Source organism: Spermophilus citellus (assembly GCF_964194105.1).
Source record: "Spermophilus citellus genome assembly, chromosome: 9".
NCBI classification, from domain to species: domain Eukaryota; kingdom Metazoa; phylum Chordata; class Mammalia; order Rodentia; family Sciuridae; genus Spermophilus; species Spermophilus citellus.
This window is the reverse complement of record NC_138191.1, coordinates 13,101,876-13,128,750: the sequence shown is the minus strand read 5'-3', so window position 1 is coordinate 13,128,750 and position 26,875 is coordinate 13,101,876. Positions and strand designations below refer to the sequence as shown.

The window sequence follows — 26,875 nt, the reverse complement described above, 5'->3', positions numbered from 1 at the left end:
CCATGGGCTGTGTGTGAACTGTTGCACATCACAGCCTAATAAACAGGTGTCTGGGAACTTCCAGTGGACATTTCCTCTGGTTGACTGCCCAGACCCATTGTGAGCTCTGCCAAAGGTCCCACACAGCACCAGAGATGGGATGACCTGCTATAACCACCCAGGCACACAGCCCTTCTGAGATGGGTGTAACCTGCCAAGATGCCAATCAACCGGCTGACTATAAGACATCACAAGCAAGACTCCACCCTTGAAATCTTACCCCTGCCTTTGATGTACCCCCTTAAATAAACAACAGGAGCCATTTTCTAATCATCTAGCTCCAGCTCCTGTGTGGACTGGACCTATCAGGTGCTCCAATCCTTTAAACCTAATTCTGACTTTGTCTTTTGTTCTTCACTAATTATTCTAGACTTTAATTTCTTAGGTGGCTTACACCCTCCTTGGCAGGAAGAAGAATCCCTGCCTCCCCATCCTCCACTAAACCCAAGCTCTTTGGACAAATGGTTGATTCCAGAGCTGAAACAGAGAAAGTGCAAAATAACCTGAAAAATCTTGTTGTGTTAGGAAATAAGGAAATTCTCAGTGAATAATAGGAATATATCAAAAGATCAAAGACACCAATATAAATAGACTCCCAGAGGTCAAATCTTGGAAAATCTGAACATCACAATAAAATAAGAGTATCAGATTACAACCCATTGAACCAAAAAGGAATCAATAAATCAGAAAGAGAAAGAGGAAAATAAAGAAAGAGAGAGGGCTCTTTCTTACAGCACCAGTATTACTTGCAAATTAATGAATGTAGACAGAATGACAGAGATAGATAATTCCCATTTAGCAACCATTAGAGCAGTAGGAAATACAGACTGGAATTATTAATGAAGCTAAAGTTGGTGGGTAGAGATTTAATAAGAATAGAATACTGGTGTCATGTCAGATTATCTCACCCCAATAGTAATAAAATACAAAAGGAGAAACAATGACTTGACGTCGTGAGCCATCCATGGGTTGTGTGTGTGAGCTATGCATATTTGAACATATGAGGGGACTGGTCTGGTGTTGCATACTGATTGGACTGTGCGACGCAAATGTGGCCTTCCTCTCACTCTGCCTATGATCCCACACAGCACCTGAGATGAGTGAGACTTGCCAAGATGTCAATTAACCTGCTGACCATAAGACATCACCTAGAAAGAGCCCACCCTTCGAAATCCTACCCCTTGCATTAGTTGGGTGGAATACTCTATTAAATGTCTTTTCCCCAATAAATAGGGGGGTTTCAGATGTGCTCGCTATTTCCAGCGCTGCCCAGCATGGAGCTGACCCTTGAGCTGCCCTCATTCTTAGAAACTCATATTCATGTGCTGTGAGGTTTCTTCACCGTTTTCTTAGTTATTGATAAAGCCAGCTCCTTTGAACCCAGCTCATCTCGCTAGCCAGGTAAGCTGGCAACAACTTTACAGCAGAGAAACGTGGCAGACTGCAAACTTAACCAGGTGACCAAGGTGAACATCACCTTGGGATGGATCAGCATAGTGTGCCTCCAAATGAGATGCAAAGAGAAGAGCATAGCATCATTTCTCTGGCATTTCTTTCATGGATACATGCACTAAATTTGAACTTAAGGAAAAAGTAGATATACCTAGATTTAGGATCATCTTCTAGAATAAAAGACCTGTACTCTTCAAGATTGTCAAGTCATGACAGGCAGGAAAAGACGGAGAAACTATTCCAGTTCGAAGGACACGGATGGACAGGACAAGTAAAAGTAATGTGTACTTGCAGGTGGAATCCCAGACTAGAAAGGGGAAAGAAGCATTATAAGACAAATGGAAAAACTGGAATGGTATCCGTAAATTGGATGGTAGTATTGTATCAGTGTTTACTTCCTGACTGGAAGAATTGTATGATAATGAGATGGGGATTTGAGGATATATAAAGAAAGACAGACCAAATCTCAAAGAAAGCACTCAGAAAGAGTTGAATGCAGGAAACACCCATGAACCACTGGAATGCAGAAAATGCCCACAAACCACTGAAACTCTTGAGCAACCCAGCCCGTACCCTTGGCCCATACCTTTGACCCACGCCCTTGCCTAAAAAAAAAAAAAAAGTAATATGAGGGTAATGCGCAAGCACTAGAAAAACTGGTACAAAATGGTGTAACTCCTCCCGGGATCCTCCTCTAGTCCAGCCCCTAGCAATTGTCCCTTCTATAAATACTAACACCCTACACCAAGGGGTTTCTGTCTCTTCTTCTGGAAATAGCCTGCACTCTCCCTTAAATGTTTCTCTGCTTTCCCAAATAAAACTTTGTCTGGGGTCTGTGGTTGTGGCTCAGTGGTAAAGCGCTTGCCTAGCATGTGTGAGGCACTGAGTTCAATGATAGACCCAACCTGATCTTTTATTAAAATTGGGAGCCATCTTGCCACAAAGCCATGAAAAGCTAATTTCGGCTTTACTATAAATTACTGCAAATTCTGAACCTGCTTGGAATGCCTGCCCAAGCCTTGAACTCACCCATGCCTGGCTCTCTGACCAGATAGCAGCCCTCTCTGAAACTTTAGTGACACCTCATAAATATTGGCCTTCCCTGGCCAGACAACGACCCTCTCTGAGGCTCTAATGGTCCTCATAAATTCTGATGTTGGGGCCAGCAAAAAAAAAATGTAAACTACCATTAGTGTGATGCTTGTCAGAGTTCTGTTATCTGTAACCCCCGTTTTGTGTAACTTTCTGGGCTATAAAGCTGGGCTATAGGAAAGGTGGGGTTGCTGTCTTGTTCCCGCCGTTTGGGGAGGGAAAGGCAGCCCAGCCAGTCGAAATAATAAGCTTGCTTTAATTTGATTTTAATTGGAGTCAGTGGTCTTTTCTTGCATCCTGGTCTAACATTCAATCCTCAGCACAACATAAAATAAATTTTAAAAGTATTAAAAAAAAAATTGTGTCTCTGACATGCTGAAATTCTTTTCCTTCAGGAATGTTGAGGACCCTACTTGTCCTGAGTCAAGGTCCCCTCTCTTAGAACTCCAAGATAGGAAGTACCCTTATTGGTTTTTTATTTTTCCGGGTGGGGGTGCATTATACACTATAGTATTTAAGGATGATAGATTAATACCTCTTTCTCTAAAGAAAGAAAAATGGGGCAAATGCAGTGTGAAGGGCATGCAAGACTTCTTTGTACTGTTCTGCTGAGAGCCACAACCCAGTCCCATGGCATTTTGCCAGAAGTAATGATTGAGAGGAGAGCCATTAAGATGATGCTGGATTGATTCAATTGTATATTAGACCTTTACTGTCCGCCTTGGGCACCACCTACTTTGGAGTTCTCCAGAGGATTGCCTGGGGAGTTCCCATTGGTTGGGGAAGTTCCGGGAGAGGGAGTTCCGGTTGGTGTGTGTTGTGTTCCTGGAGGAGCCCCTAGGGTAGTGTTCAGGAGAGTTCCCGGGGAGTGTGAGTGGAGTGCTGTGGGAGTTCAGAAATAAAGTTTGTTCCTGCTTGAGTGGCTCGTGATTTGTGCCCAGCCAGACTGCGGCACTGTTCTTACAACATTCTGTATGTTTGAAAGTACTTCAAAATTTTTAAAAATGTATACAAATGCATATATATTCATAAACTAGCCACTTATCATTACTTTCACTGCTACCATTACAACTCATGGGGATTGCTTACAGGGGCCTCCAAGTAGTCCCTCAGCTTCTTGTCTTGCCTTCTTTCAATCTATGTTCAATGAATCAGCTAAACTAAGGCTATAAAAACAAAGGATATTACAGTGAATCAGAATTCTCATAGTGAAAGAAAAGAAATGCAAGTATAGTCATGTACAGTAACATCTCAGTCCACAACATCCAGCATATATAACAATCATTCCATAAGATTATAGTGGAGCTGAAAACTTCTTACTGCCTACTGACATCATAGCCATCATTATGTTTTAGTATGATGCATTATATCTTAGTAAAATGCATTACTCAGGTGTTTGTGTGATGCTGATATAAACAAAACTACTCTGTTGCCAATTCTATAAAAGTATATCATATACAATTATATATAGAATGTACATAAGACTTGATTATGATAATCAATGATTATGTTACTAGTTTAGTATTTACTATAATTTTTATCATTAATTTAGAGTATTCTCCTTCCATATGTGGAAAAAAGTTTACTGTAAAACAGTACACCATGTTGCATTGGCACACATCAGTAATTTCAGCAATTCGGGACGCTGAGGCAGGACGATTCCAAGTTCAAAGCCAGCCTGAGCAACTTGGTGAGATGTTGCCTCAAAATTCAAAAAATAAAAACAGCTGGCAGTGTAGCTCAGAGTTAGGGTACTCTTGCATTCAATGCCCAGTACCACAAAAAAAGGAAAAATAAAACTACACCATGTTCCACTAGCAGACACCTCATACATCTCATGTTTACTGCATCTCAACTGCATCATTTTTCTCTCTTGTTTAATTGAATTTCCTGTTCCTCTGTTCATCATGGCCCGAGGAGCAACAAGCGTCACTAAATACATATATACCATATAATCTAAGTGTGTAATAGACTATACAATCTAATTTATGTAAGTATACTCTATGATGTTTGCACAACACTTCTCAGAATGTGTCCCTGTTGTTAAGTGGTGCATGACTATATTTAATGCATGAAGGTAACAATAAACCCTATGATTTGGCTTTGAACACTAAGTATTAGTATGAAATCATGCTTTTTTTATATTTATTTTTTAGTTGTGGTTGAACACAATATCTTTATTTTATTTACTTATTTTTATGTGGTGCTGAGGACTGAACCCTGGGCCTTACAGGAGCGAGGTAAGCACTCTACTGCTGAGCCACAACCCCAGCCCCTAAATTCATGCTTTTTAAAAATAAATATTTCCTTGTTCGGGGCTGAGTGCTCACCTAGCATGCACAAGGCACTGGGTTTGATCCTCAGTACCACATAAACGTAATATAAAGATATTCTGTCCACTTAAAACTTAAGAATAAATATTTTTTTAAAAAATATTTCATTGTTCTTAGGAAATTCATGGTGAAGTGTTTAGGAGTACCATATTATCTGCTGCCTATTTTCAGATGAGACAGAGGATGAAGTACGCGTGATTCTTAAAGAGTGTGGCAGGATGTTAACAGCTGATAAATTTAGATAAGGAAAATACAGGTCATCAATGTACTGATCTTTCAGCTTTTCTGTGGTTAACAAACTGATGGTGGTTGATAAATATATGACTATATTTATAGAATATTTTAGAATTCATGAGAAACTAGTGGCACTGGTTACCCCTATAGTATCTCTAATATCTATTGCCTACTCCTATGTCCTTTTCACCAGTTCCACACTACCAGTATTTGGATTTCCTTCAACAGCAATAAACTATGGCAGCTATTATTTTTAGTTTGCATAGCCACCTTTTCCACCTGACTCCACCTTGATCATTTATTTGTTTACTTCTTGTAAGTTTAGCAAAATGAGAAATAGGCCACTAGGTTTAGCAGTATGAAATCAGTGGAGACCTTAGAAATAAATAGCTTCAGCAGAGTGATATAATCTGATTGAAGTGAGTTTAAGAGACATGAGAGAAGAGAAACTAGCATCACTGAACATGGATTTTCTGCTATAAAATAAAGAGAAAAACCTCTAAAAGGAGTTTTGTTTCCTTTTTTTTTAACTACATATGTACTGACAGACATGATCTAGTGTAGAGAGGGATAAATGATGCAGGAAACAAAAGGAAGAATATATTGAGCAATATTCTTGAATATATGAGGAGGAATTTAAAACACATGAAAAAGGGCTGGCTCTAGCTCATTTGAAGAATGAGGGAAAAGATGCTGGAGGTTTGAGGAGGGAAGCAACTTCATAAAACAATCATCAAAGTGAGAGAGTAAAATCAGGGAAATATGGTTGCCCTGCTTCAGGTTAGTATCATGAATTTAAAATAAGACCAGTCAGCATAGATTGAATTTCAGCTACATTCTGCTATTAGTGCAGGCATGGGGTACGCAGAGTCAGATTTAATAAAGGTTGGTAGCTTATCCAAAGAGACCTACACAACAAGTTACCAACAAGGATGTTAAGGTGTAAGCAAAGAATAGTTACAATGATGTCCATGGTATTTTAACCAGGTAAGGGGAAAATGATGACATAAAAGTAATGAGAGACAATGAAAAGATGGAAAAATCTTAGTGGAGCTGAAGGATTTTTGGAATTGGAATATTAAAGGGAGTGAACTAGTAGGACAGGAGATAGTGATCAGAGTTAGATTCTTTGAAAGTGAGATCATGTTATGGGACATAACAGCACATAGGCTTATGATCAAAGGAGTAAATAGCCAAGACAGGTAAAAAACAAGAGTGCAGGTCCAGGAAATAAATGTTTGAAGGCTCTTCTCTGAGCATACTGAAATCATCTAATAATGCTGGAGAGAGTGACAGTAAGCTAGTTGCTGAGATTTTTCAAAAAGTGAGTGAAAATGACTCGAGGATGACATATTGTGACAAAATGAGCTTCACACCTAGATATTTTCAGGGAGCAGGGGAGGAAAAGGAAGGACCTTTGCTACCTTCAGAGGCACCATGGTAAAAGGTTTGAGAATAAAAAAAGTTACTGCTCAGGTACTTAGGGAAAGTTGTGTCATCAGGTTTTGGTTAGTACCAGAAGGCAATGAGAACCTTCACAGAAGAGACTGAAGACATAGAAGAAACCACAATGGGAGGAACCTTCTGATCTTGGTACATATGTCTTATGTGGAGGGGAACAAAAAAGAAAGAGTGGTTTGGCGGTAAGCAAGCAGGAGGGAGAGGGAGAATAGAGAGAGAGCAAATAAGCTATAAAAAGATGCTCAACATCATATGTCATCAGAAAATTGCAAATTGAAACAATGAGATACCACCACACAACTATTAGAACTGCTAATCTCCAAAACACTGGTAATAGTAAATGTTAATGAGGATGTGGAGCAACAGAACACCCATTCATTGCTGGTGGGAAAGCAAAATGATACAGCCACTTTGGAAGAAAGTTTGGCAGTTTCTTACAAAATAAAATGTACTCCAACCACACAACTCAGAATATCATGCTCCTCGGTATTTACTCAAATGATTTGAAAACTTATGTTCACACAAAAACCTGCACACAATTTTATAACAGCTTTATACATCTAGGTTGGAAACAACCTAGATGTACTTTAATAGGTAAATGGGTATGAAAACTGTACTATGGACTAAACTGTGTTCCCCCTACCCTGACAAATCCATGTATTGAAGCCCTAACACCCAATATGACTGTATTCACAAATAAGGTCTTTAGGAGCTAAGTTAAATGAGGTAATAAGGGGTGTGGTCCTAATCTGATAGGACCATGGCCTTACAAGTAGAATGAACTGGACATAACTTTCTTATGTTCATATATGAATACATGACCTGTATAACTCCACATCATGTACAAACACAAGAATGGAAGTTATACTCCTGGGGCTGGGGATGTGGCTCAAGTGGTAGCGCGCTCGCCCGGCATGCGTGCGGCCCGGGTTCGATCCTCAGCACCACATACAAAGATGTTGTGTCCACCGAAAACTAAAAAATAAAATAAATAAATGTTTAAAAAAAAATTCCCTTTCTCTCTCTAAAGAAAAAAAAAGGAAGTTATACTCCATGTATATATAATATGTGAAAATAAACTCTACTATCATGTATAACTAAAAAGAACAAACAAAACATAAAAAAAATTCTCTCCCAATGACATGTGATAATGCATTAAAAAAGCAGCCATCTAGGCTGGGGTTGTGGCTCAGTGGCAGAGCGCTTGCCTCACACATGTTAGGCACTGGGTTCAATCCTCATAAAAAAAAATAAGATAAAGATATTGTGTCCATGTATAACTAAAAAAAATTTAAAGAAAAAAAAAAGGAAGCAGCCATCTACAACCAGAAGAGAGCCCTCATCAAAACTGGAACTTTCAGGCTGGGGATGTGGCTCAAGCAGTAGCGCGCTCGCCTGGCATGCGTGCGGCCCGGGTTCGATCCTCAGCACCACATACAAACAAAAGACGTTGTGTCCGCTGAAAACTAAAAAATAAATATTAAAAGTTCTCTCTCTCTCTCTCTCTCTCTCTCTCAAAAAAAAAAAAAAGGTTTAAAAAAATTAAAAAAAAAAACAACTGGAGCTTTCCATTTGGAACTTCCAGCCTCTAGAACTGTGAGAAACTAAAATTATGTTGTTTAAACCACTCAGTCTATGATATTTTGTTATGGCAGCCTCACAGACTAATATACTATGGAACTGATACACTATGGTATTTACATACAATGTAAATTTAATCAGTGTGAAAAAATAAGGTATCAAGACACAAGAGATAGGGAGGGACCTTAAATGTATACTGCTAAGTGAAAGAAGTCAATTTACAAAGGTTACTTACTGTACAATTCCCAATATATGACATTCTTCAATAGGCAAAACTATGGAGACAGTGAAAAGATCAGTGGTTGGAAGGGGAACTTGGGAAGAGGGAATGGGAAAGAAATGAATAGGTGAAGCACAGGGAATTTGTGGGGCAGTAAAACTATTGTGTATGATATTGTAATGATGGTTACTTTCCTTTGGCCATCAAAACTCAAAGAATTAACCTTACATTAAGGTGCGCAGTTGTGGCGGCGCATGCCTATAATTCCAGCAACTCAAGGTAGGATCATGAGTTCAAAGCCAGACTCAGCAGTTTAGCGAGGCACTTGCAACTCAGTGAGACCCTGTCTCTAAATAAAATTAAAAAAAAAAAAAAAAGCTGGGGATGTGGCTCAGTGGTTAAGCACCCCAGAGTTCAATCAAAGTACCAAAAAAAAAAAAAAACCTTAAGAATTATTGAATTATTTAAGAGTGAAAGCAGTAAAACACACACACACACACACACACACACACACACAGTAAACCTTATGAACTTTAGTTAATATTAATGTATCAATACTATTTTATCAATTGTAGCAAAAGTGTTAATCTAATGCCAACATGTTACCAATAGGGAAATTTTATGGAGTAGGGAAGAACTATATGTGCTCAATTATTCTGTAAATCTAAAACTATACTAAAAAAAAAAAAAAAAAAAGACTCTTAAGTACTAGATCAAAAATAACTGTGAAATTCAAATTTCAATTTACATCAAGTTTTATTAGAACATGGCCATTCTCATTCATTTACAGATTTTTTTTGTTTGTTTGTTTGTTTTAACTCTGGAATTGAATTCAGGGACACTCAGCCACTGAGTCATACTCCTAGTCCTAATTTGTATTTTATTTAGAGACAGGGTCTCACCTAGTTGCTTAGCACCTCACTTTTTACTGAGGCTAGCATTTACATTTTTTATGGCTGCTTTTATACAACAGCAACAGAGAGGAGTAGCTACAAGAGACTACATGATCACAATGCCTGAAATAATTACTATCTGAACCTTTTCAAAATGTTTACAGACCTTTGCTCTTAATTTCATTACTCAAGTTAAAAGGAGCAGGGAGCACATTCCATCATGGGCTATTCTGAGACAATCACTTTATTTAAATTATTTAAAGTCCTTAGAGTCACAAGAAATAGAAATTATCTAATCTGACCTGATTTTTAAAAACCTATCTGGTTAGTGTTGTTTTGGCACAGGATTGAACCCAGGGTCACTTTGCCACTGAGTTACATTTCCAGCCCTTTCTTTCTTTTCTTTTTTTTTTTTTTTTTTCAGATTCACATCAATTTTATTAGAAAAAACTCTTTTTTTCTTTTTTCTTTTTTTTTTTTTTTACTAAATTGCTGAAGCTGTCCTCAAATTAGCAATCCTCCTACCTCAACCTCCCAAATTTCTGGGATTACAGGCATGTGCCACCACAACTGGCTTAACTATATAGCTTCTAATATTTTTTTAAAAATCAAGTATATCAGTAAAGCATTTGAACACCCAAACAACAACTCCCACAGAACAAATCCATATTTTACTGAGAAACACTAGCAGATAGTAGTTTTATACCTAAGTGCTTGCAAAGATCTATCCCTTTAGTGAACACCTAAGAAATGAAAGTTTTCAAAGAAAAGGAGTTTAAAAAGGGAAGCCTAGAAAACAACGTAAGGAGAAGCACTCAGGGAAGGGAAGGACAGGATACCTAGGAGAAAAAAGTCATTCATCCAACAACAAAGAACTGAATGTTCCATTAAAGAACATTAGAACTAGGAGTCAGGAAAGTGGATTCTGGGTATTAAAACATAAAGTATAACATTAGGAAATATACCCCTAGTTATAGTTTAAGAAATATCATGAAAATATAATATGAACTAGCTGAGAAAACAAATCATAACTCTCTGACATACTGAAGTAGACTTGTTAATAAAAGGCATTGTAGGAAGAATCAAATTTGTAGGAAAAAAAAAGTTAGGAAAGCAATATAGGATACAGACTAGGGGCATAAGCTTTTGAGGTAGAGAAGCCTGATTCTGATCCTGCTTCTACCACTCACTAGCTCTAAGTCTTTGAGCACAAATTCTCTCTCAGCCTCAGTTTCCTCATCTGTAAAATAACAGTATCTCAGTAAATTACTGTAAGGATTAGATAAAATAATGCATATATAGAGTTTAGGGGCTGGGGTTGTGGCTCAGAGGTATAGCATTCACCTAGCATGTGTGAGGCACTGGGTTCAATCCTCAGCACCACATAAAGCAAAATAAAAGGCAACGGGTCCACCTATAACTAAAAAATAAATATTTTTAAAAAAGAGTTTAGTACAGTTCTGACAAAAATAAAGTGCTAAATAAATGGTAATTGTTAATATGACTAATATATGTGGCTTGGGAAAATGCATTGAGAATGGACAGTTTTTCCAGAAATGTTAGAAAATCTACCCAAAGACTGAAATAAAAATCTCTCATACAATAATTTTAAAGAATGTCTAAAAAAAATGTCTGCCATCAGAAAATTAAATGAGGACTTCGGTTCAATAAATGGAGTTGAAATTCCACTCACACAGAGAACGTTGGTTCAAGGGAGAAAAACAAAATCAGTCTGGTTTCCTCCCAAATTCTAAAGCTGGTGAATGCTGTAGGCCCACTACAGGTTCCATTCAGAGCCCTCATAATCCCAAATTCATACCAAAACCCAAGACAGTATTAAATCTTGCAGTCAAATGGAGAATAAATAAGTCATGGTGGCTCGTGCCTATACTCCCAGTTACTTGGGAAGCTGAAGCCGGAAGATCCCACATTCAAGGCCAGCCTGGGCAATTTAGCGAGATTCTGTCGGAAAATAAAATAAAAAGGGCTGGGGATGTGGCTCAGCGGTAGAGGGCTCCTGGGCTCAAACCCAGGTCGGAGTAAAGACTTACATGACAAAGCTTTAAAGACTTACATGACAAAGCTGCTTCTCTCTCATTCCCACTATGTTCCATTCCATACTTTCTGACCGTCAAAACCAAACAAAATATACCAAAAATTCAGAGCTTTATCTGGAGAGAAGTTAGGATTGTATCAGTTTATAAGTGTAATAAACTTATAAATAGGTAATCAGGGACTCGAGGTCAGGGGCTTGAGTGCTTTGCTTATCTGTGAAGACAGACTAGAGCCCTAAAAGTAAAAGCTGCGAGATGAGAATTTTTTTGTATTACATACACATTTCTTCAGACACACCGCGCGGACGGACGGACGGACACACACCACTGCAATCATCACCCACATCCCACCGTCTGAGAAAACAGCTGACAGGCTTTCTGGCGGTCACAGCCATCCTGTCCCACGCTTCCTAATCGCCCTCAAAACCATCACCTGGTACTTCCCCAACGGAAACAGTAAAATAAACGATAATAATTCCAATCAAGACAACATTTTGCTCTCACTGTGGCCAAGAGAGAAGCCGAACGGTTCTGCTCGACAATTCCAGGGCCACGGTCAGGGGCAACGAGTGGCCTTACTCCCAGGGCTAGGCTCATCCACACCTGTCACCAAGAGTGGGCGGAAGTAGGGAGGAAGAAATCGGTAAACGCGGACCCGAGCCACCCCTGGTACATTCGCAGATCCCACTCACCCCACTCTTCATCTGGTCTGTGAGAGAGTCCTGGGCTAAAAGGCGACTCCATGGTGCCGGCAACAGCCAGCTCCCCGAAAACACAAGTTCCTCAGTCCTAGAACTCGGTGAGTAATATCTGGGACGGCGGCTGCAGGCGGACAAAATACTCCGTACCGCTGACGAGACGGTGGCCGAATGAAGACAAACTTCCTACTGCGCTAGGGACTAGTAGGAACGAGCCAAGAGAAAGTCAACAAAGCTAAATAGGATCTCTGTGTAAATGTTTCCCTTTTAGAGTTTTAACCTTTCCTGTTCCCCTGTTTTAAGGGGGCGGTGAGGGAGGTGAAGGCACGCAAATAGCTTCGGTTAAGTAAATTGTATCAATAATATTAAAAGTGAAATTTTGCAAAATTCCTTTCTGAACATACTGATTTGTTCTTTCAGAACAAAATTAGAGACTAACCATAAACGCAATTTAGTTTTTTCTTATAATTTTGTATTGATGTAAAAAATTATCCATATGTAAAAGAGAATGAAAGAAAAGCACAGCTATTTTTCCACATTCATTAGAACTGTCTCTACTGGCACAGTATCCGAGGAAAGCGACACTATAAAAGTATACTTCTAGAAAGTCTACCTTTATGTGAACAAATTAAAGATAAACTCCCGTGCCCACAGTTATCTCCCAAAGATTAATTTCTAAAACTACTAGTAAAAGTCCAAGCCGAGCCTATACTAAAACCTGCAATAATGTAAGTTCTTAAACGTTTTATTACTAAAGTGTAAGATTCGGATTTTATTTAAAAGAAACCCACACACATCACGAACTCAAATTGAAAATGAAAAAAATCAAACTGAATTTGATAGGACAGTTTCAAGAATGCTATTTAATAGTATTTCTTTTTCATTCCTAATTTCAGCCTCTAGTCACTATATAAAGTTCTCTATGGTAAGAACATGTATCCCTCTAGGACCGAGAGAAATCTTTCCCATGGTTACAAACAAAACAGAAATGCTTCCCAGAATTCTCCCAACTCCTCGTGGCTGGATGTTACAACAGATTGCAGAAGACGATCAGACCCGGGGCCCAAGCAGGGGTGGAGTGGGGTGGGGTGATTCAGGAAATACCACTCAGTGGTGACTCTTTCTGTCGTCATGTTACTAACAAGTTTTCATTTAAGGTAAAAATTATAACCCTTTCATTCTGGCACAGATACACTTTTAAAAACTGGCATAATAGGGGGGCGGATCATGAACTGAAATCGATTTCCATGCATGTATGAGTTTGTCGGGATGAACCCAACTATTGTGTACAACTATAAAGCTCTGATTAAAAAATGGCATAAAAATAGTAAGTCTTCAGTATCCACCAGTCAACTTAATCTTTTAAGAAAAGCATAATTGAACTTAAAGCTTTTAAAGAGATTTTTATTTTTTATTCAAAAAGTTTAGGTAATCATGAGGCAAGCATTTCTGTACCTTTCACCAAGAATTAACAAATTTTAACATTTTTCATTTATGTCTCATATTTCTTCATAGAAAAAAATTAAACGTTACAGATAAGATTGAACTCTTTCTTCTACTTCGTTTTCCTCCCTCCACATGGGCAACTTCCATCATAAATGTTGTAGGAATCATTCTAGTACAATTTTATTTTTGCTTTTACCATGTCTAAATGTTTGTAAATACATTTAGAGTCGTGATTTTGTAAAATTTACACAAATGTATCATACTCTAATGTTCTCCAAATCACTTTCTCATTTGACATACTTTTTGAGGTTCTATCCATGTTTTAACTGTTACGTGGTATTTCCAAATACATATATATCTTTTTCCATTTCACTAATGATGGATATTGAGTTTTTTCAATTGCTTACTATTCATGTAAAATATATTTGTATGGATCTCGTTGTGCATTTTTACAAAAATCTTTTTAACATGTATGCTGGGTCACTTACCAAATAATATCAATTTACATCCTCACTATGAGTGATGAATTTTCTCTTTGCTCCACATTCTTACCAACACTAGATATGGCCAGACTTAACCATTTTTGCCACTGTGAAGGGTGGTACTATAATTTACATTTCCCTGACATTTTAAAAATGGTGTATTCTTTCATATTTATTAAACTTTATTTACTGTTCTGTGACTGCCCACTATTTTATAAACTTTAATTATTGGGTTTTCTTTCCCTCAATGATGTGCAAATTTTTAGATAGCCTACTGTATTCACTTATATATACATATAATAATTTATATATATGTGTGTATATATATATATATATGTATATATATATATATATATGACACTTCTTTGTTGATGGGAGTTTTGTCCTCTAGATTTTAATGTAGATAAATTTATCAATCTCTTGATTATGATCTCCACTATTTATATCTAAGGAATTCTTTCCTCTCCTTAGGTCATAAAGGCTTTTATTTTCATTTTTCTTTTCATATTTTTATTATTCTGTTTTTCACACGTTCTTTTTTCTATTCAATTATTATTGGAATATAGTAACACTGTTTAATTTTATATAACAATCTCATATCTAAAAACCTTAATTCTGGTACTCTAATATTTTATCTAGAAGTTCCTTAGAATTTTCCACTTAGAAGAACTTATATTACCAAATACCAACATTTAAAATTTATTTAACATTTGATTTTATAAAATAGACCTTTAATATGGAAATATTCAAACACAAGAGACAATATAATTAATCCCCACGTTGTTGTCACCCAGTTTGAACAATCCACTATTCCTATTTTATCTATCCTCCTTACAATACATTTTTCATTTTGCCTTTTTTTCTCTTTTTTTGGCAGAGAATTTTAAAACAAATCTCACACATTTTATTTTATCAATAAATACTTTATTTTGTGTATTTCTAAAGAGAGAAGGCCTTTTCTTATTTTTCAAAAGAATAATACCTAACAAAATCAACAATTCTACAATATCATCTAATACCTATTCCATGTTCAATTTTCTGTCTCAAAAATGCTTATTAACAGTTCGTTTGTTAAAAATCAGGATCCAGGGGCTGGGGCTGGGGCTCAGCAGTAGTGCACTTTCCTGGCATGCTAGAGGCACTGGGTTCGATTCTCAGTACCACGTATAAATAAATAAAATAAAGATCTATCAACAACTTAAAAAATATTTTTTTAAAAATCAGGATCCAAATGAGGTCATCACATTGCTTTTATTTTATAAGACAGTTCCTTTTTGCTTTCTTCCCTCCATACCATTTGTTGAAGAATCAGAATCATTTGTCCTATAGAATTTTCCATTTTGTCATTCCGCTGATTGTATCTTCATGGTGATGCTTAATTTTTTTCCTTGTCATTTGCACCTACAGACTTGGATAGTTTTTGCTTCAGTTTTTATTTTTGCAATGATGCATCAAAGCTACTTTCTTGCATCATATCAGGAGGCATATACATATTGTCGCATTTTTAGAGATATCAAGATTTATCAGTGAGTTTAGAATCCCACCCCACCTCCCTTGTTTTATTATAATGACTAAGACCTCTACTACATAATATTGAGGATAAGGGCAAGTGTAGGCATCTTTTGACTTGTTCCCAATTTTAATTGCATTTCATTTAAAAGTTTTGCCATTAATTTCTTTTCTGTATTTTTCATATACATTGACTAAGGAAGCGTCCTTCCCTTCTAGTTATCAAGCTTTTTAAATTTTGTTTTAATGTTATTGAATCTTTAATGTTATTGTTTGAATGTTATTGAATCTTTTTTCTTGAATATATTCCCCATTCTCTTTCATCTTAAACCATTGGAACAGAATGAAATTTGAAAAAGAACTTTTGTCTAGGGAAGTACCACTCTTTGATATAAGTAAGAGGAGCCTCTGTCCTGTACCCATACTTTAGAGACTTAGCTGTAATTTGTGACTCTCTCCTCAGGGTAAAAATCCATGGTACCAAAGTATACACATACATACACACCAGCTCCTTGTGATGCAGAACAATCAAAGGGTGGGGAGACAAGAAGAGGCAGCCTGTGGATCAGAAGCTAACTCTTTGTATTGTAATATTTTGTTATAGAACCCCATAAAATCAGATAATTCAAACCTAGCACTCCAGGTTACTATGAAGGTATATTTGTCAAGAAAATAAAGGCTGGGACATCAATGTTTATAGCAGCACAATTCACAATAGCTAAACTGTGGAGCCAACCTAGATGTCCTTCAGTGGAGAAATGGATAAAAAAAAATGTGGCATTTATACACAATGGAATATTATTCTGCACTAAAAAAGAATAAGATCATGGCATTTGTAGGGAATTAGATGGCATTAGAGAAGATTATGCTAAGTGAAGTTAGCCAATCCCAAAAAAATAAATGCCAAATGTTTTCTCTGATATAAGGGGGGTGACTCAAAGTGGGGTAGGGAGGGAGAGCATGGGAGGAAGATTACCTCTAGATAGGGAATAGGTTTGGGAGGGAAAAGGAGGGAAAAGGGGAATAGCAAGGATGGTGGAAGGAGACGGTCATCATTATACAAAATACATGTATAAAGATGTGAATTTGGTGTCAACATACCTTATATAGAGAGATATGATAAATTGTGGTATAAAGGTGTATTATGAATTGTAATGCAAAAAATAGATAAATAAGAGCTCATGTATAATGGCATAATTTGGCGTGAACATACTTTATATACAGAGTTATGAAAAACTGTACTGTGAATGGATAATTATGAAAGAAATGCATTCCACTATTGTCATGTAAGAAATAAATTTTAAAAAGAGAATATAAAAAAAAAGAAAAAAGAAAAGAAAAGAAGGGCTGGGGTTGTGGCTCAGGGGTGGAGCACTTGCCTAGCATGAGTGAGGCACTGGGTTCAATCCTCAGCACCAGCTAAAAATAAAATAAAGGTATTATGTCCACCTATAACTAAAAAATAAGTGTTTAAAAAAACAATCTATTTAGATAGCTTTGCTTGTAACTTTAAAATGTTAAGACAAATAATATGTGAGCCTCAATTTTGTACTCTCATGGGACTTCTACAAATGTTGGTGGGAAGCCTGATGGGTGAATTTACAATTCAGTTAAAATTGCATCCCATCAGTACTATCAGATTTTATAATCCAATCAACATTTCCAGCATGACTTCTTTGAGGCATGTATCACCCTGAACTGTGAACCTAGACATTAGAATATAGAGGTTAAAAGCTCAGATTCTGGAGCCAGTCAAGTCTTGACTCTAAACTAAGTTCAGCCATTTGCTAGCAATCATAACTTTGAGGAAATGACTTAAATCATTGTTAGCCTCAATTCACTTTGAGAATAGGATCCATCTTATTGGGTTGTTGTAAGGTTTAAGTCAGGTAATACACATCAGTGTTTAGCATAGTAACAGGAACATGGTATGTGAGTAATAGCTTATTTAAGACCACTATTATTGCTAGGCACTGCACTTTTTTTTAATCAGGTACTAGAATTGAACCCAGGGGTGTTCTATCACAGAGTTACATCCCTAGCCTTTCTTTTCAAATTAATTTATTTGAAAAAAATTTTAATTTTGCAGTACTGGGTCCTGGACCCAGAGGTATTCTACCACTGAACTACATTCCCAGCCCCCACTTTTTTTTTTTTTTTTTTTTTTGTCAGAAGTGAGAAGACTGGTCTCAAACTTGCAATCCCCCTGCCTGCAACTACTGGGATTATAGGTGTGTGCCACTAAGCCTGGTTTACACAAAGCGCATTACATCACAAAAATCCTCATATTGACCAGATGTAGATACTATTATCTCCATATCATGTAAGAACAAATTAAAGCTAATGTAAATCATTTTCTAAACAACCATGTCAAATAGGCAGAGTACATACTAATCCCACTTTGTGGAGAAAACTGACCCACAATTTACAAAGACCTGCTCACTTTCTGGAAGATGTAATCAGCAGAGCCAGAATTATTAGAGTACTCTCTGACTCTATGTCAGTACTATCTTAACTGTGACACAACACCTCTGAAATAATTGATTAATATTGCTGTTTCCAACAAATGTGTAAATTCAAATATCCTAGATTGTTATTCCTAATTAAAAATAGAGTCCTTTTGATTTTGTTTCTCTAATGAACAAATGTTTTTTTTACCTCCCAAAAGCATTAAAACACTCTAAGTCTGAAAACTTTGCTCAAGATGTTTCACAAAATTTCAAAATTTAATATCCCCAAATCATTCCTCACTGGCAAATAAAATTATTACTCAAAAAAGTATCATTTTGTCTAGTTATCCCAGATGGAATACATGTTGTAAGAAAGTGGGGACTTCATCTGGTTTATTCACTGGATCACCTACAATTAATTGTGCACTTACTACATTTTCAGCAAATATCTGAATTAACAACTATAAATTCAATAAAATCCACCTCATACTCTCCGTGCTATATGCTATGCTGTAGGAAGGACAGGCATTAAGTTGAGCCATGTGAATCTGTAGCTATGGAACTGTGTGTGTGTGTGTGTGTGTGTGTGTGTGTGTGTGTGTTTTATTGGGGATCAAACCTAGAGCCTTGCACATGCTAGGCAAGCACTCTATCACTAAGCTCCATCCCCAGATCTATTTGATAACTTTTCAACTACAAAAGGAGGCATTTTATGTAGGTCAATGTGCTTTTACAAAACTTTTAAAGGTTTAATAATACAAAGCAAAAAAAAAGAACCAATTTTGTGAAAGCTAAAACATAATTGGAGGCATTTTTTTCTCATAAGGAAGTTGCCAAAGACTGGATCTTAATACTATTGAGATTTTTCACAAGAATCATCAGGGACACTCCCACATAGGTAAAAGATTAAGGTAGGCATTTTTAAAGAGGCTTACTATTCACATTTAAATTTTAAAATTACTTCTATTTTGGCATTTATTATACAGACACATGTGCACAGAGCAAAAATGGGTTTTGGTTTTGTTTTACAATGCTGAGGATTAAACCCAGGGGTGTTTTTCACTAAGCTACATCCTCAACCCAATTTTTTATTATGATACAGGATCCACTAAGTTACCCAGGTTGGCCTCAAACTATCTTCCTATCTCAGCCTCCCAAGTCTCTGGGATTACAGGTGTGCACCACCATACCCAGTTTAAGCAGAATGTTTTAGACCGTAAATAAACAAAATATCTTAGAAGCACAGATTCTTTCTGATTTCATGTAAATGTTCAAATATCTAATTATGTCCAATTTTAAAAATTAATAATGAGTAAAATAAATTTAGTTTCTAGAGATCAGATTAAAAAGCTAACCTAGACAACAGGTTACTTTTTCCAGTATTCAAACATGCTGAGCTAAAAAAATAATTGCTAGTAAGGTTCAATAGCACACATATGTAATTCCAGGTTCTCCTAAAGCCAAGGCAGGCGGATTGTTAAGTTTGAAGACAGCCTGGGTGAGACCCTGTCTCAAAATAAAAATATAAAATATAAAAAGGACTGGGGAGCGAGGCGCAGTGGCACCCACCTAGGTACTCAGGAGGTAGGTTTACTAATATCATCCATTAAAAGAAAAAGAAATACTTTTCAAAATATGTCCAAATATACCTACTTTACATTACTGGAAATAATAGTGTATCTATGTGAAATATCAGTTCTTAAATTTTATACGTAATTTTGTCCATCCAGACCTTAAGATCATAACCAACATACCCAAAATCAGAAATTTTAAAAATATATGAGGTGCTGAGGATGTAGCTCAGTAATAGAGTACTTATCTAGCATGAACAAGGCCCTGGAGTTCTTCAGCACCACTAAATAAGTATATAAATAAATAAATTCTATGTGAAACAAAGAACATATCCAGGTTACAAAAGACTTTAATATCAAGTCAAATAAAATTTCCATGATTAAAAAGCTTTGATTTCCATGTAAAGTATTCCACCTATGTCATGTAATAAGCTAACAAAGTATAGTTTCCATGTTACATCAAGTGATTTTATCTTCTCACATTCCAAATGAAATACTGGCCTAAAAACTGCCATGAATGATAATAAACAAGGGTGGCACATATCACCAACAAATTTCTTTCCAAGCAAGTTCATAATTTTCTTGTTTGTGATCCCAAAACTGGCAGCATTTTCATTTCATCCACTCTATTCTTATGTATTTGAAAGGCAGGTGTTATCCATCTACCACATGAGCACTGTTCACCGTACCAATTAAAGGATCCCAACTTGGCACTGCATTTTGGGCAAAGAAGCTGAAATAAAGCAAATGTGTTACTTCATTCATTCATTTTTATATTAAATAAATACCTTTGGCAATTCAATATATAGAAATAGATAAGACATGGTTCATATCTTCAAAGAGTGAAATTATTGCATAAAAGGCTTTTTTGTGGGGGAGAAGGGTGGTACCGGGAACTGAACTCAGTGGCACTGAGCCATATCCCCAACCCTATCTTGTATTTTATTTAGAGATAGGGTCTCACTGAGTTGCTTAGTGCCTTGCTTTTGCTGAGGGGGGCTTTGAAGCATAAAAGGTATTTTGTACTAAGGACAAACAGATGAATTTCAGGTTGAAGGAAGAAGCTTTAGACTCGATAAGAAGTTTTTTGTTGCTGTTGTTTTTAGTACAAGAGATTAAACCTAGGGGCACTTAACCACTGAGCCACATCCCTAGCCCCTTTTATTTTTTTTATTTTGAGTCAGGGTCTTACTAAGTTGCTTAGGGCTTCGCTTAGTTTCTGACGCTGGCTTTGAACTTGAAATCCATCTGGTCATTAGGAAGTTATGGATGTGACATACATGGCTTTTAATCAATTTGCAATTTAAGGTTGTAAATAAAAACATCATGGCTAAAGGACAGAAAAACCTGTTAGGATTCTGATGTCCTATTACTAATTGATATTGACACCATACAAGTCAGATTTCTGACTATTTAAATACAAGTTAATGTTCCACTAAAACAGAAAAATCCAAAAATTCTTAACAAGTCAATTATAGTTTCTCTAATGTGGTCAGAGCATTGTTGTTGTTTTGTTATTGTTTAGTGCTTTAATTTATGCATAGTATGATGTAAGGATTCTTATTTTAAATCTTGAGCTACAGAAAATCTAGTCATAAAACTCATAAACTATAAGTGAAAAAAATTGACAGATTTGATGACATTTCATAAGTTTTAATATGTCAAAATATACCATAAAGTTGAGATAAGTGACAGACTGAGAAGAAAACACTTGCAGTATATTAGATAAAGCATTCTGTAAGAGTATGTACAGAGCTCCAACAAACCAGTAAGAAAAAGACAAAATTACAAAAAAATAGGTCATAGATAGGGAAACAATTTACAGGAAAAAAAGATAATTTGGATTTCATTAAAACTAAAAAAAAAATCCCATGTTAAATGTGTTTATGAATGTCAAAATGAACTCTACTATTAAATATAACTATAATGCATTAATAAATATACACTAAAAAAGAAAAAAAAACTAAAAAAATCCAACCAGTGCAAATAATACCATCAAGAACGGGAAGTGAGGGGCTGGGGTTATGGCTCAGTGGTAGAGCGCTTGCCTAGCACATGTGAAGCACTGGATTCAATCCTCAGCATCACACAAAAATAAAATAAAATAAAGGTATTGTATCCGTCTACAACTGAAAAAAAATTTTAAAAAAAGAAAAAAAAAGAGAAGTGATTGGTAATAGGTACATTATTTTGAGGGTAATGAGAATGGTAATGGTTGAAAAAACTCTTTAAACATATTAAAAACTGGGCTGGGGATGTGGCTCAAGTGGTAGCTCGCTTGCCTGACATGCGTGCAACCCATGTTCGATCCTCAGCACCACTTACAAACAAAGATGTTGTGTCCGCCAAAAACTAAAAAATAAATATTAAAAAAATTATCTCTCTCTCTCTCTTCAAAAAAATAAAATAAACATACTAAAAACTATTACACACTTTAAAAAGGTAAATTGTATGGTATATGAGTTATACCCTAATAAAGCTTTTAAAAAAAAAAAAAAGGTTACCATGGTTTAGGGAAGGCTTTCACAAAATAGCTGTTACACAAATTCTTACAAACTTGTATAAAAACTATACACCTTTCAAATTCATTAAGATTATCACATGGGGCTGAGTTGTAACTCAGTGGTACAAAGTGTACACATACACACAAAAATACTATAATCATTCAGGATAACCTTTAGAATAATAAAGGAGAAATATGGCTGCCAAAGAATGTTCAGGAGTTGCACTGTTTTAACAGGAAGCGAAAAAGAACCTCATAGCAAACACACTAAATTGAAAAATTAGAGAAAACAGATGAACCCAACAGAGAAAATGAAAGAAATTTTAAACCTAATTTAAAAATCTTGACTTACCCTAATTGTTACAAATTGTGTCACATGTATTCTAGACAGCTTACAAAATAAATAACATTAGCTTTATATTTGGAAAAATTTAAAACAATAGCCTTAAAAGGAATCTAATAACTTAGACCAGTGGTTCTCAAATATGTTTCATTATTTCAGATCAGCTGGTGTTTTAAAAATACTTTATTTGGGGGCTATGACTCAGTGGTAGAGTGCATGTTGAGCATGAACAAGGCTTGGGTTCAATTCCCAACATCAAAAATAAACAACTTTATTTTTGATAGCCTTACCTACACTAGAAAGGTATAATATTCAGAAAGAAAGGCATTAAGATGGAGTAAAACACTGGTTAAAATATGACTAAAAATACCAAAATGAACACAATATAAATCATACAACGAAACTATAGAAAATAAAATGTGTTCTCACCTGCCCATCCATCACTCCCAACAAAGTGGATTCCATCCACTGTACAGGTTCAATGAAATAAGATGTACATTGAGCCTGATTCCCTGTGGCAAGCATGAAAGATGGTGTCATTCTCTTGTGGGCAAAGGCTATAGGCCTACTTCCTTCGTTATGATCCAAAATGCTAGAACTTCGAAATAAGGATCGCCTGCAACCCCAAAGAAAGAAAAACATTAATGACTTCCAAAATGATGAAAAAATAGTTGAAATATGCAGTATTTCTTAAAGGAGAAAATAATATAACACTGATGATACTACTTAAACTGTCAAGAGCCCCTCTACAATATGATTATTTTACTTCTACTTTTTTTAAAGGTTGGTTCCCTCCCATCTTATTATTTATTTATTGGGAGGTGGGGTTCTTTTTTTGGCTTTTTTTTTTAACTGGGGATAGAACCCAGGGCGTTATGAAGCAAGGCAAACGCTTTAGCACTGAGCTACATTCCAGCTCTCCTTTTTCTTTTAAGAAGTTATATCCTGCCGGTTGCCGTGGCGGACACCTGTAATTCCAGCGGCTCTGGAGGTTGAGACAGGAGGATTGTGAGTTCAAAGCCAGCCTCAGCAAAAGCAAGGCACTAAGCAACTCAGTGAGACCCTGTCTCTAAAGAAAATACAAAAAAGGGTTGGGCATGTGGCTCAGTGGTCAAGTGCCCCTGAATTCAATCCCTAGTACCAAAAAAAAAAAAAAAAAAAAAAAAGATTTGAACCACATCCCCAGCCCTACTTTTTATTTTATTTAGAGACAGGGTCTCACTGAGTTCCTTCAGTGCCTCGCCATTGCTGAGGCTGGCTTTGATCTCTCCTCAATCCTCCTGTCTCAGCCTCCCTGGCCACTGGGATTACAGGCCTGTGCCATGGTACCAAGATGAAATTAGATCCTTTTTGAAAGCAGATTTGAATCAGAAATGTATAGAGTTTCAGTTAGACAAATTCTTCCTATTTTATAAGAAAATGAAACTTTAAGTTCTTTTTAGCTATAAGACAAATTCCCAGAGCATACAAAATATTTTACCTGCATTTTCTACATTTGTAGAGAACTTCATCTTTTAATCCTTGTGAAATGGTAGTTGGGTCAACAGCAAAGAGTTCTTGAGGTAAATTTTGCAATTCTATATGACAAAATTAAAAATGGATCCTTCCGTCAAAATCAACTGTCTGCATTTTCAGACAAAATTTAAGTAAGGTCAAATTGAGGCAACAAGGGCAAAATGCAGAAATTTTAAAAACAAACAGTGTTGGGAAATCAGGATGGGGTGGGAGAGTACATGAGAAAGACTATTGGTGGTTACACCGAACTGCCTAAATTCAAATCTCAGACTTGACATTTATTAACCATGTGACCTTGCACAAATTATTACTAGCAAAACATAGTTTCAAAAGAAAACAACAGAACCTGCTTGCAAGATTGCTGGAAATGTGAAATAATGCATTTTGTGTCCACGTAAATGACATCTGAAAAGAATCCAATGTATATTAGCAATTATTATTTACCTGGATACTTCTCTGTAACCTTTTGTAAGCGATACTGCTTATAAATTGCACTAGAGGTATCCACTTCATATCCCATTGCCTGGTATAATTTCAGTTGATATTCAAACCCCTCATTTATCCTGTGATGACAAATAAATAAAAAATTCAACTTTCTTTTCGTGAAACTACATCACAAAAGCAGAATTATTACTATATCAAAAAACTCACTTAGCTTCAGGTTTGATAGTCTGTAGATTTTCATAGGCTTTTTCAAAGGTAAGATGGTCAGTCTTCATCAAAAAAGCAGTCACTATAGCAACACTTCGACTGATGCCTGCATGGCTGAAAAAAGAGACCTTCAAAATAAAATAGCAAATAGCAACAATTAAAAAAAAAAAAAAAGACAAAGCCCAGCCCCCTATTGATGGTTAAGTTCAGGTTTCAACTTCATGTCTACTTATATTGAAATAAACCCATTGACTCTGAAATACTACCAATGTACAGAATTTTTTATTTCCTTATTCCTTCAGAATTCTGAACCATATGAATGTATTACTTATTCAAAAATAATTACCCTAATTTTAAAAGTTTTTGTAATTACTTATGCACAAATCCATGCTCCTTTGCTCTTTACATTCAGATCAGGTACCAGATTTCCTCCAATATCATCACTACCTTGGGTCCTTTGTATAAATAATTAGAAGTGCTGGCACACAGTAAGTGCTCAATAAATTTAAACTACTGTTACTACACTTCAATCCAACCAAACAAGACTACTCAGGGATTTCCAAATACCTGTCAAGATTTTCTATATTTTTTTCCTTTGTTGCAACATTACTCCATCAATCTTCTAGGCAGGGCCCAAGGATCCTTTAGATCCTAACCAATTTTCCCCTTTATCAACCATCCTCCCTCACTCCAAACAAAGCATTAAAATAATCTGCTCTTGGGGCTGGGGGTGTGCTTAGTGGTAGAGCACTTGTCTTCTATGCCAAAGACCCTGGGTTCCATGCCAGCAAATCAACAACAAAAAAACCTCTCTGACCTACCTTGTTTGATAGATTATAAGACCTTCCTTCCAGAAGGGGTCCTGCCCAATACCTCAGAGAAAGGATTGCCAGAGAGAAAGACCAAGAAAAATCCAAATACAGGTCTTGGTGGATTTCTCCTCTCTATTACAGTAAGTCATACCCCTTTTGTCCAATTTCTTTTCTACATGGATGTTTATTCTTAATTGAATCCAAGTATTTTTTAAAAAATGAAGTTTTCCCTCAGTCTTTGGATCTTCATTTCTGAAGGCTCCATGTCATTATATTTTAATTAAGTAAATGTGTATGCTCTTCTCTGGTTAACCAGTCTTTTGTTACAGATTGTGAGTGACCCATAGGATGGAGAACAAAGGTGTAACACCGTTTGGAACTGGTAAGTCAGGTGGGCGTCTAACCTGTACTGCAGAACTGTAAACCCTTTAGGGTGTAAGGACTCTGCCATTTATCTGATGATCCCCGCCCTCCAAAACAAAATAAAACTTGGAGGCTGCAAAATGAACCAACCAAAACATGAATCAGGGGCCCATTTCCATCCAGATCCTCCCTCTCTTTGAGACACAAGTCTACGGGAGGGAATGGGACAAGGTTGTTGTGGAATGACAGCCCCTCGCCTCTCCTGGAGACCTCTGTGAAAAGGGGTGATGGGGCTAAAGTGAGGCGGGGCACTCTTCCCCTACCGACGAGATGACTTACCAGTGCACCAACACCGCACGGCCCTCCGAGCGGGCCTGGCTGATGAAGGCCACACACCGATCCAGATGGCTGAGCAAGTCGGTCTCGGGTTTGTCCAGGGCTGGCACGAAGAGGCTCCGTAGACCTTCGAACCCAGCCCCCTCCTTGAAACCAGGTTCTGAGTCCACCGTCAACACAGCAGAGATGCCGGCCTCCTTCAAATGATCCGGCTCTGCGACTGCCGCCGCCCCACCCAGGTACAGCCCAGGCCGCACTTCCAGCATCTCCCGGGCAGAGCTGGTTCCGCTCGCGTGCGGAATCCCGCTCCCGTAGCCATGGCTGGAGCCCTCCTCTGCCAACATGGCGGCGCCCAGAAGCCAGGCGGCTGGAAGCCCTACCACCGAGTAACCGGCCGGCTAGAACGTCCTTCCCCCGAGGCCCAGCTGCGCCGGCAACTTGGCGGCTGGGTCGGAGGACCACGACCACAGTCGGCTTGTAGACTTAAGCTCCAGCTGAGCCGGTGCTCCTTTCAGAAGCAGCCCCGTGACCCCTGTTCTACCATCCCAGCGTATTGTAAAGGACAACCTTCCCCAAATACAGGGTAATCTCAGGCTGTTTGTCTTGAGACTAACAGGGAAGGGGCAGCAGAGGCAACTGAATTCAAATTTTTAGTGAAGGACCCATCAACTTAATCAGCTGCATCGTTTCATGCATTTGTAATAAAACGTGTTTTTTTCAATGTTTAAGAAGCCACTTGTATTTCTCCTCTTGTGATTATTCCTATCCTCCGAAATTTTGATTTTGATTGGGGTGTAAATCATTTTCTCGTTGTGTTTATTATTATTATGTATATTT

The 26,875-nt window shown here is 37.0% G+C and overlaps 2 protein-coding genes across 3 annotated transcripts in view; both read right to left on the bottom strand.

Annotated features, from left to right (window-relative positions):
* The window catches only part of ATF6 (activating transcription factor 6), a 217,558-nt gene extending 205,359 nt beyond the window's left edge, over positions 1 to 12,199 (bottom strand). The window contains exon 1 of the mRNA XM_081306544.1: positions 12,052 to 12,199. Coding sequence (XP_081162670.1) covers positions 12,052 to 12,103 — 52 coding nt within the window. The 5' untranslated portion in view covers positions 12,104 to 12,199. The remainder of the gene's footprint in view (positions 1 to 12,051) is intronic.
* A 7,648-nt stretch (positions 12,200 to 19,847) lies between these two features.
* Positions 19,848 to 26,525, bottom strand: DUSP12 (dual specificity phosphatase 12). Of its 2 annotated transcripts, XM_081307607.1 has the most exons (6): positions 26,042 to 26,502; positions 24,528 to 24,641; positions 24,321 to 24,439; positions 23,842 to 23,938; positions 22,791 to 22,977; positions 19,848 to 20,248 (listed from the first exon to the last, which is right to left on the bottom strand). In XM_081307607.1, exons 1-6 carry the CDS (start codon positions 26,380 to 26,382, stop codon positions 20,087 to 20,089), a joined length of 1,020 nt encoding a protein of 339 aa, XP_081163733.1. In that variant the 5' UTR covers positions 26,383 to 26,502; the 3' UTR covers positions 19,848 to 20,086. The 2 variants fall into 2 exon arrangements, with proteins under 2 accessions (XP_081163733.1, XP_081163734.1); XM_081307608.1 differs by lacking the exon at positions 22,791 to 22,977 and having other exon boundaries at positions 26,042 to 26,525.
* Positions 26,526 to 26,875: the final 350 nt, after the last annotated feature.